We start from the raw sequence: 10,557 nt of genomic DNA, 5'->3' as shown, positions 1-10,557 counted from the left end.
GTGCTTGCATGGGTTTTCTCCGGGTACTCTGGTTTCCTCACACGTCCCAAAAACATGCATGTTCGTAATTATGGAGTTTCCTTTAACAGTCTTTGTAAAGTGCAGTTATGAAATAAAAAAAAAGTAGAAACAAAACATAGAATTCATACACAGTATTTATTCATTTAGTTTCTAGATAAGATTTAATTTATCATTCAAAGTGTCTAGATAAGATTTATATGTCTTGCTTCTGGAGGCCTTTTTTCACCATTAAGAAAAAAAAAGAAGTGATTTCGTATTGCAATCATTCTCAGTCTTGGACTCACCTGTACAGATATTTCAAGCAATAATTACAGTAGCGAAACAATCCCCAGAACGGCATAGAGGGGGGGGTGACGTCAGTGCCTCCCCAGTCATGAACCTCACCGCACGACACTGTTTTGGATGAATATTGTGCCAAATTGCTGTTTGATGTGACAGGCCACCATCAAGGGCTGGTATCTCAAATTTCTGCTTCAATGTCAATGATAAAAAGAAAAAAATATTGTCTGAGCGGCGGCTCATAGCTCAAAACCTCACAAGTCGAATCACTCCTAAGTCAAGGTACCACTGATGTCATTTTAACTTTAATTCAGTGTAGGTTTGGATTTTAGTGCAGAAAAATCATAATACAGGCTCATGATAATACATTTTAGGCATAGACTCTAGAAGGTTAAGATTAACAGTGGATTAAATAAAAACGTGAGCTTGATAGGACAGTTCAATCCCTATGATAAACAGGAGGCACAGGCAACTTGTGAGGAGTTGCGTCAAAAATCACAGTTTGAGAATTGATGTGAAGCTCCCGAAGACTCTACCGACGAACACTACCATGTCGTGAACTAGCAAGAGAAGAGAATACGTAAAGTGTAAAGAATGTGACTCCATTATTTTATACAGTAACTGTGTTTAGTTTAGTTACCCCGGATAGGGAGGAGGTGGGGCATCGTGTTGTCCGCCTTTTGCGATAGCCTGCTCATAAGAGGGCAGTCCCGGGGGCTCGATTTCATCCATCGGGGCCGGGGGTGGTAGCACTGGCTGTAAAGACATCTCCTCTAGACGACGTATGATGACAGCGGCATTGCTCCTGGGACGAACCTGAACTGAGCTGTGGGGAGGACAGAAAACATTTTGCATAACGGCCAACAGGTCTGGTGCTTGTTTTCAAGTTATATAATAGTTATTGATGGTGTAAAAAGATTACATTTAGGTTTTGAAGGTGTGTGCAGTCATGTTTGAAAACAAAAGATCAAGTGTTGACCCCACTTTTCCTCACCTTACTTGACTGAAGTCGTTCTTACATTTGCCTGGACATAAATACCAGCTGAGTAGGCCCAACATGACAAAGATCACCCCGACGACAATCAGCGACACCAGGAGGGAAGTAATGTCGACCCTTGCGGCTACCTTGTCCTTCTCTGTGAATCATCACAAGACAAAGAGTGAACCTCATGGTGTGACGCTTTAAAACGACAAACCAGTTTTACACCATTGCACTGTTTTGATGATGTAGACTTGTTGGCTGGATTAAAAAAAAAAAAGAAAGGAAGTAAAACAAATATCCCATAAGACAAATGTAAGCAGACTGATGAGCATGTGACTTTCTTTTTAGATGCTCAAGTGGTCAGACAGGTTTTTAAAGAGCAGCAATTGTTTTTGATGATGTGACTTGCAAGTGTAAACAGGCCTTAAGACAATAATTATCAGTTAATGTGTTCATCGTTGTGGTTGTGCTTTGGACTGTATTACGGTCAGCAAAATAAAGTAGCCATTTAAAATTATTGTAAAAAAAAAAAATCGAATTGTGAACAAAACTGTGCTTAATTATCTTTTATCATAACCATAACTTTGGCTGTGTTTGAGTATTTATACAGACTGTAATTGCTGCCTTTCAGTCTTAATTCCTTGAATTTGTCAGTAATGGCCATTCCGTCCCTCCGACCCATTTTTTTGTACGGAGGATGAGAAGTATTTAAAAAGGACAGCGTAAGCAAGGATGGCAGTGTATTTTATCTGTCCCTGTAATCGTCCCCAACCGGGTTAGGGTTAGAAACTGACTCACAGAAACACGCCCAGCCTGTCTTGCATTTGTAATCCACTAATATAGCCCAAATATGAAATATTACAATGTGGCAATTGTCTTGTGTGCATTGACGATGTTTGTGGCGGAGGGAGTGCCATGACTTTGCGTCAAGCAAAGAGGGGAAGGACATCTTCTCACCAAAAAGGTTTTGACATCGCCAGTCAGTCTAGTTGTGTTGGAAGCTAAATACTATCTTGGTTGTATTTAATGATGTGACCAGTAAGTGTACAATTTCATGATCATCATTTAATAATACTGAAATTATCATCCTTACCTGCAGTGTATCTCTTCCAAAAGTCATTCTGTAAAACATACAAATCTGTGTAAATCATCCCATTTACCTCATAATTTGACATATTGCGTGACTTAACTGTAGCCGGGACATCTTCAAAGACCTCCCTTGCTTCTTCGTAATTGCAGTCCTCTTCATTACACTCCCTTTCCAAGTTTCCAGGGACAAAAATTTCAAAGTCGAACCGGTTGAACAGCAGATGACGACCCAGGAATGAATTTGCCTCCCCTTCATCCACAAACACTGACAGACCAAACAGATTGCAATCACACTTCAAGTGTAGACAGAGCTGCCAAAAGTATTCACACAATGAACTTATACTTCTGTCAAAGGAGACTTTTAGTGAAAGAAGTACGGATCCAACTTTGGTTTGGAATTAAAAGTAAGAGTATAACCTAAAAATGCACTGCCTTTAAGTACAAAACATTGCAAAGTGTTTTACTGTTAATTATATAAATAATTCCTTTGATTCCCATTTGATAATTATAGCACAGTGTGTGAAGAAAAATTTTGTCTCCACAAAAAATATTGCACGTTTGTCTCTCAGTTGTGAGGTTAAGGTTTGAATCAGCATCTTTTAATAGAATATATATTTCAGGTTTACAATGTCTTTTTTCACCAATGTATCTGTTGGTTCAATTCGTCGAGGATTTTCGCTTTTTGTGGGCCAGCCCAGTTCTACTCATAGCAGGGTTCCGCTTTGTCGTTTGTAAGTTGTTGTATCACCATTCACCACTAGATGGCAGAGATAGCTTGGCTGCGCTTGAACTTGGTCTTATAAAACTGTCCAACGTAAATAAGCCTAATATAATATTTTTGCAGATTTCGAATGACATGCAAGACAAACATAGTACCCCAATAATATATTTTTTTTTTGTTGGGGTAAATTGTTGAGCAATTTTGTGCTTCCTTTAATAGTAACTTTTGTACAAGAAAACTACGCTGAAGGGGGAAAATCACAGTATGTGGCTCTTTTGTTGTTTGGTTCAAACCCTTTGTTGTTGAATAGTGAATACATGCATTAAGAAATGTATTTGGGGAAAAAATAAGACCTTACATTTTGCACGGAACAGTGTGTACGTTTTTGTTCATACTGTTTTAAATTTTTCTTTAGTTAGGAAATGTGTGGTTCTATGTGGCCCCTCCATCATTTAATTTGCCCACCCCAATTCCAAATGACTCAACGGTAAATCAATTATGGGTAATATATAAGGAGAAAAATGACTTACCTCCCTCTTGTGAACCATCCTCTATTGAGCGTAACCTCCTGACGCAGGCGAGATCTGCACAGGTGAAGAATAGCAGGACGAAGACGAGAAGGTCAAGATGAACTAACATGGTCACTTGGGTACAGACACATTAATAGGCCGTAAATGGAAGTTCCAGCCAAATAAAGTCCACTAAGTCCTCTTCTACCCAAACCGACAACAGGCGTTTATATCACTGGGAGCTAACGTCGACACATAATATATCGAAAGTATGGGAGCGGTACATGTCCTCACGTCTACACTGATAAGACACTGGAAACGTCACCAACTATTTCCTGGGCAGTTTTTGCGTATCAACCTAGGCTGGTGTAAATAAAAACCGCAATTTGTCAAAGGCGTGTTTCCTCGTAGACACGCGTCCCTTCCAATTTGTTTAAAGGTTGCTTGTTTACTCCGTAGTTACAACTGCTCCGCTCTTCCGAGAACTACCTGCGCAGGCTCGACCAATCGATCAGTTTACCTGGATGACAGGATGAGTGATATGTACGCAAACGGACGCTAGATGGCAGCAGAGGCAAGACTCCACATTTGATTTGATGTACTATAGTGTAGGTAGAATTTGGGGATAAATATTGATTGAATCCAAAAACTTTTGCTATTATCCCGACCTTTCAATTGAACTCTCTTCAAAAAATCTTACCTTTCTGTCTTTATTCACGTCTGAATCTAACAATACTTGAATTGAACAATTCAAAATGTGTATTGGCCCAACTCAGGCGACTTCATATTTGAAGTCATTGTTTTAGAGTTCTTAAGCTCCTCATTTGAGTAACAAGATTGAAAGTAACAAGAGGGAATATACCCAAGAATGGTCAAGTCATTTATGCTCATAGAATGTTGATACTTAGCACATCATCATCATCATTAAAGTGATTCAACAAAAAACAGATTTATCAAAAACAATCATGTTAAAATCAAATATATATGGGACAGAGGGTCGGCAACAAAGGCTATTTTTCATATTCTATCTACTTTAAAGTAATATTTAAAAGTATTTTTAATTACATATGCAGTCAGATAAATGTGGACGTCTCTTTTTAATGACCCTTTAAACGCCAGGTTTTGCCTAAGCGTTTGAACTGCATCAATCTGTTTGACGCTTTTACAATGCAGGAGCTATACCATCACGTCTAATGGGTAGGCATAAATGACATCTGTAATACAATGCTATCTTTGGGATCTATACGCTTCTTTTAAAGGCACTCAACCTCTCGCGGGGGACTGGCTAGGGACCATATTGCTGTGCACAGGCCTTGTATGGGGAAAACGTTCTAGCATGGCCTTAAACAGCATTATTTTTTGAGGAGAGAAGGGACATCTGTATTTTTTAAAGGTTTTGTGGATGGAGAAAAGTGGTCAGCAAATTTGGTGGTAAAACCTACAGAAAGAAGAATCCACAAAGTGGGATGGATTATTCGAATTTCAAAACATATTCAACTATAAACAGATTTTGTACTTACTGAGTAAATTTATGACTCAGTTAGGACAAGATCATCATTATTACAGTAGACAAAAGGTTTTGTGACTTTTTTTGCTGCTCCATAAGCTTTTTGTAATGTAAAATACTGTATATGCTGTGGCTCAGTAAAGGTTGGGAAACTAAACTTCAGAATACTCTTAAAATTAGTCAGTCTATATAACTCATGTGTAATTTAGTCTCGTGCCCTGCTTTACCCCCTGATGTCTGGATTTTGGCCTGTTTTACTGTTTCTTCTCCACATTAGTGCCTAAAGATTCCCAAAGTGACCCCAAAGTGAAGTGTGTTAAAAGGAAAAGGCAGACAAATTCTCCATTATATCTTGTGTTGACTCTAATGCTTCTTGGCTGGACCTCTGCGTAAAATAGGTTGATGTTTCACACAGGCTGTCCCTGAGATTCTAGGCCTTGTGTCCAGTGTTTATGTAAAGCAGATATGATGTAATAGAATTTTATCTGTCTGACTACTGCACAGTGCTAATTGAAGGGACAATGAGAACTTCTCTCTTGTACTTGGCGAGGTATCTGGATTCTGTCGAGTCTCGGGATTTATCCAGAGGAATGTTGACACGGAGAAAAGGGCAAAAGAAAATGATGAATTCCAGACTTTATCTGCCGTGTGATGTCAAACCGTATCTGTCACTTACTACAATATTGTAACCCAAGTGAGAAATACCGTCTCTCGCTGAGCTATGCATCGAGTTCCTCGGAAGCTCACGCACAGTGAGGCAGCTGTTTGCGCCTGGTCATTACTGATGTAGCTCTTCACAATTCAACAATGCAGAAGCACCACTATCTGACTTAGATAACAATAAGGTCATAGCGCTTACGGCAGATAAAATGACCCTAGTATTTACATCTGGGACTTCTCACATGAAGAAACGCTGAATGAGACAAATTAGAGGCAAGGGAGAGGGAGCAGTAGCCAGACTAAAAAAAAAAGACAATATTCCAGCCAAGATACAAAGCTTTACAAACATTCCATTAACTTGATCACATGACACTTTCTTTGCACTGCTCCAGCTTTTTGTGATGGTGAGCGCATGACAATTTGTTGCCCCCGATAAAGGCTGGAGATGCACCTCTCGGTGGACAACTGGACTGAGTGGTGAGCTTCTGCAGACAGACATCTGGACTGGCAGGATAGGAAAAGGGAGCTTGCTTAATCTGAGTCATGTCTCAAAAGACTTGTCCCGATTACTATTTTGCTGATGATAAAATGAAGTGCTTAGGGAGGGAGGGCTGGAAAATTGGAAGTTAGCTTGCACCAGTCAAGTAGCCTGCTCTGCACTTGTCAGTTATGCTTATTCAAGCACATTCTCTGATCGCAAAGCAACTCAAAAAGTTATTTCACCTAAACACAAACTCTTCAGCAATAAAAACCTTTTACATCGTCAAATAACTTTAAAAAAATGTTTTAATCACACTTTTCAAGATCAAATTTTTGCACTGATTCTGACCTTGTTTTTTTCCCTAGCGCATCAGGTCTTAATAACAATAAAAAATATGTGATCTACTAATATATTTGGTAATATTTATGAATTAATGCTGAGGGTCAGCAACAGGTGGAGTGACATGTAGCACTTCAGGGGCATTTGATTTTTGATAATACATCCTTAATGCTTCAGACCAGACTCAGAGAACATACGTATTTGTTGCAAGATAAAAATTAAACGCAATGAATCATGCTGACCACACTGCCTAGCAACGTTATGAATCATCCCCCACAGCTCCCAAGTGTTGCTAACACCGGGACACGCAATGCCGATCCGAGAACGACGGGTTCATCACATTTCGCATTAGCGCCGACACCTCTCCAGTGGTTCCCCGACAAGTGACCTCATCATTACAGCCAATTTCTCAACTCAAGTCACAGCTCATCTAATACTTGCATGTTGCCCTTTAACTGAAACCAGATGTCGAAAGATGCTTGAGGAAAACCCCCTCAAGAAAGAGTCACACTTTAAGGGACAAAGATGATGCCCATTTGGAAAAACAAAATTATTACAACAGCTACATTAAAAATGAACCTGCACAATATCAACAGTAAAAAAAGACTCAACTGCATTGAGCTCCACTGTTCTTTTATTGGATGGGTATAAAAGTTGAGAGAGCGGTTGTAAAAGAAGGAATCCAAGGGTCAGGCAGTTGACGGATGGGCTGAAGGTAGAATCTAGGCAGAAGGTGACAGAGTTTGCAGGCTGGTCTTGACAGTTGCAAGGTTGGCTTTCCAGGAGCTGAGGCTGTCGAACAGCTGCTGCCACTGCTGCTTGCCGAAGGTACGGTGTGTGCTGTGGCTGATGGGGAGGATGACAGAAAACATTTGAAGTCGTATTCGAGACACGAGTGATATGCCTGCAATACTTTAATGTATGTCTTATAAAGTATTTTTCACTCAAATATTTTCTGTATACTACTTTGCTAAGGAAGACGCGTTGTGACTTGCATACAAATTACTTTGCCACCGTAAGAATGAAACTCCGTCAAAGGCCAAGTGGTCCTCGACAAACCAAATTATAGTGAGTGAAAAAGATAATTACCTGACAACAACTTTTTGCTGTGTCTGGTCTATTTTGCAGCAGATCATCTTTGTCCGAACAGCTATAAGATGGAAACAAAAAAGGCATGAAAATTGTGACCAAAAGCCATCACATTCACACTTTAGTGACACTTTAACAGAAAACGGCCAAATATGAAGGCAGTTAAAAAAAAAAATGTATTCAATGTCTTGTTATGCGACACATTGTAGCGAAAGTGAACTTCCTTTACCATCAATGACAAAAGCTTCGACATCATCTGCCCCAATCAAAAGCTCCTGTTGCATGGTGTCAAAGGAGATCTCCTTGAATTCCACCGCCATGCCCATGAACGTGAGCAGACGCATCTTGGCCATGTTTTGCTCGTGGGACAGACCTGTGGGGAGCGACACAAGGGAATCATTAAGCTGTTGCGGGCCATTACCTTTCCCCTTAGGGACTTTCCCAGTGTACATTGAAGAGCAACAGAATTAGGGATTCTACTCATCAACAACAGGACTACACAATATCCGGGTAGTCCATCCAACACGTGCATTTACAACTGATCCTTCAGTCGTGGAGGACGACCACTGCTGACACAGACATTCCTCGTCTGTGTCAACTAGCGGGACTATGCTGGCTCAATATTTACCAAGCAGAAGGCTGTGATGTAATGCAGCAGACAGTAAAGGAATATTAACATTACAAGTCTCTGTTTGCAATAGTTGTCTCAAAATTTGTTTACAAACTGATTTGTGATCAGGCATTGTCCAGTCTTTGTAATATGACCCGTATAATTGGCGGATGTACTTACCGAGAGAGTCAATGAAGTCTTTGTTATTCTGGTAAAATTTGACGTAGGCCGCGAGCTTTGCACTAACAAATATAGTCAACAGCTGTAAAACATGGAGGAAAAAAGAGCTTGTTCAATAGAGCAAAACTCAAGTCAAAATTAGTCTTTGTCTCAGGACTTCACAAAGCAATAGTCACATTTTAAAGATCGCATAAAGTGTTTCACATCAACACTCACGTCGTGAATGAGCTCCCCCTCCAAAAAGCGCACTGGCTTGAGAGTGAGTAGGTGATCAAACAAGAAGGTGTTGGGGTCTTTTAGAGCACGAACTATGCATCTAAAGAGCACATAGAGAGATCAATGTTGAGAATGGGAAGCAAATATGAATTGGACCCACTAGGGGCGATGCGCTGCAAGTTTACCTGTGAGCATCAACGCGTGCTTGAGACGCATTGTCCTCTGTGTAACTTCCCAGCAACTCCACCATCACTTTGGCTGCAGCCTCACTGCCAAATCAAAGAAATCTATTTTAAACTGACACCCGTCAGACAGTGTTTAACTGAATGGCAGTTTTTTTTTTTATAGCTAAATATGTAGTTTACCTTTTTTTGCAGTCCACCAGTGCTTCATACACCAGCCTCAAAAGAGTGTGCTTCTTCTCTGTATTCAGGTTCCAGTCAACAATCCACTTGGCCACCTAATCGACAGTTGGAAGAAAATATAAACAAGATGGCAACGAGATCAACAAGGCGGAGTGAGCGTACCTGATCAAGGTCAGTGGGGATGAAAGCGATGGCGTTGCAGGCGGCTGCCACTTTGATGAGGCTGCATAAGACTGTGTACCTGACTGGTGCATTCTCATCCATGCCATGGAACAGGTTACTCAGCCTGGAGCACAAAAAGCATTTTAAATCCTTCTTTAAATCTTCGTCACATTAGTTCTATGCATCCTACTGGAGAAGACAATGCATATACTCTCATACAGTGTCTTTTTGCTGGTCTTCCACTAACATTTTCAATTCCATCAATTCAAATTTGATTTTCCGCTTCATGTGTTCTCCCTAAAGTTCTATGGCGTGATTTCAGTAAGCAAATACTTCAGAAAAAGACTCACAACTGCATTCTGAGGGAAGGTCTCTCTCCTTCGTGGAACTTGACCAATTTCTCACACAGACTCTCAATGAGAGCTTCTTGCTTCTCTGTGTCCAAGATCAACAGAAGCGATACGATGCTGTTCATCACACTTTCCACATCTGTGGAGGAATACAGAGAGATTGAGTACAACCATACATGTTACTTGCCGTATACTGAGGCTCATTTGCACCAGTTTTGTCCGAACAGAAATTGTCGGGCAATTTTAACATGATAAAGGCGGCTTGGACTACTGCTTACCTTTATCATCATCTTTGAGACAAACATCACAGGCCTCAATGATCTGAGCCAGGTCTACGTGAAGTCCACCTTCAGAGTTCTCCTCGGAGATTTCAGCTCCTTTAGACTTGAGGAAAGCTCTTAACTCGGACGCCTTTAAATTAATAAACAAATGTGCAAAGAATGAAGATTGATATTTTGTTCAAATTACATGGCTTGTTCATAAGTGGCGCTTGAAATCGAGTCGTAACTTCTGCTGGAAAACATCTGTCACATCGTTTATTTGTTTTGTCTCGTTAACATAATTATCTCATCCAACATCGTTGACATATGTGACAGCTAGATAAAACCCAAAAAGGACACGTACTTGTATTAAAACTTATTCCGGCAGAGTGATGATGATCCACCAATTCTCAATCTAGACTATAAACAGTATGTGCGTCTTTATTATGCCCTACGATAATTTTATACCTAGCCGCTCATACCGATTTACCGGGTTAGCTTAGCTTGTTTGCTATTCTTTACAGCTCAATAGCAATAATTGACGAGTTCAGCAGCAAAGACGATAATTAATCAAAAAGTGGGAGCATAAGGCAATACCTGGTCGTCTTCCGTTATATCGATGAATGCCGGGACGCTCATTTTTGTTGTTTGTGTGCGCCTCAGCAACGAAATCCACGCTCCCACCTGGGTAGCCCAACCGGAAAAGAAAAAGAAACATCCCGGTGAGATTGTTTACT

General features: G+C 40.4%; 2 protein-coding genes across 2 annotated transcripts; both read right to left on the bottom strand.

Annotated features, from left to right (window-relative positions):
• Positions 1–139: 139 nt before the first annotated feature.
• Positions 140–4,110, bottom strand: prrg4 (proline rich Gla (G-carboxyglutamic acid) 4 (transmembrane)). Its single transcript, XM_037248104.1, has 6 exons — positions 3,623–4,110; positions 2,473–2,636; positions 2,376–2,403; positions 1,295–1,436; positions 941–1,126; positions 140–860 (listed from the first exon to the last, which is right to left on the bottom strand). Exons 1-6 carry the CDS (start codon positions 3,729–3,731, stop codon positions 833–835), a joined length of 657 nt encoding a protein of 218 aa, XP_037103999.1. The 5' UTR covers positions 3,732–4,110; the 3' UTR covers positions 140–832.
• Positions 4,111–7,204: 3,094 nt separating this feature from the next.
• Positions 7,205–10,557, bottom strand: eif3m (eukaryotic translation initiation factor 3, subunit M). Its single transcript, XM_037248002.1, has 11 exons — positions 10,418–10,557; positions 9,839–9,971; positions 9,561–9,699; positions 9,211–9,334; positions 9,049–9,143; positions 8,869–8,952; positions 8,684–8,783; positions 8,468–8,549; positions 7,907–8,050; positions 7,678–7,738; positions 7,205–7,434 (listed from the first exon to the last, which is right to left on the bottom strand). Exons 1-11 carry the CDS (start codon positions 10,457–10,459, stop codon positions 7,311–7,313), a joined length of 1,128 nt encoding a protein of 375 aa, XP_037103897.1. The 5' UTR covers positions 10,460–10,557; the 3' UTR covers positions 7,205–7,310.

This window comes from Syngnathus acus, chromosome 3 (genome assembly GCF_901709675.1).
Source record: "Syngnathus acus chromosome 3, fSynAcu1.2, whole genome shotgun sequence".
In the NCBI taxonomy this organism is placed as follows: domain Eukaryota; kingdom Metazoa; phylum Chordata; class Actinopteri; order Syngnathiformes; family Syngnathidae; genus Syngnathus; species Syngnathus acus.
The sequence above is the reverse complement of the archived record's forward strand: the minus strand, read 5'-3'. Positions and strand labels throughout refer to the sequence as shown.

Excerpts from the sequence above, each read along its gene's own strand:
- prrg4 (XM_037248104.1), bottom strand. The coding sequence starts at position 3,731 with ATGTTAGTTCATCTTGACCTTCTCGTCTTCGTCCTGCTATTCTTCACC. Across the intron at positions 2,637-3,622 it reads GGATGGTTCACAAGAGGGAG|TGTTTGTGGATGAAGGGGAG; the intron begins GTAAGTCATTTT and ends TTGGTCTGTCAG. Across the intron at positions 2,404-2,472 it reads TTGAAGATGTCCCGGCTACA|AATGACTTTTGGAAGAGATA; the intron begins GTTAAGTCACGC and ends TATGTTTTACAG.
- eif3m (XM_037248002.1), bottom strand. The coding sequence starts at position 10,459 with ATGAGCGTCCCGGCATTCATCGATATAACGGAAGACGACCAG. Across the intron at positions 9,335-9,560 it reads CCTTCCCTCAGAATGCAGTT|GCTGAGTAACCTGTTCCATG; the intron begins GTGAGTCTTTTT and ends TTTGTGCTCCAG. Across the intron at positions 9,144-9,210 it reads TCCCCACTGACCTTGATCAG|GTGGCCAAGTGGATTGTTGA; the intron begins GTACGCTCACTC and ends ACTGTCGATTAG.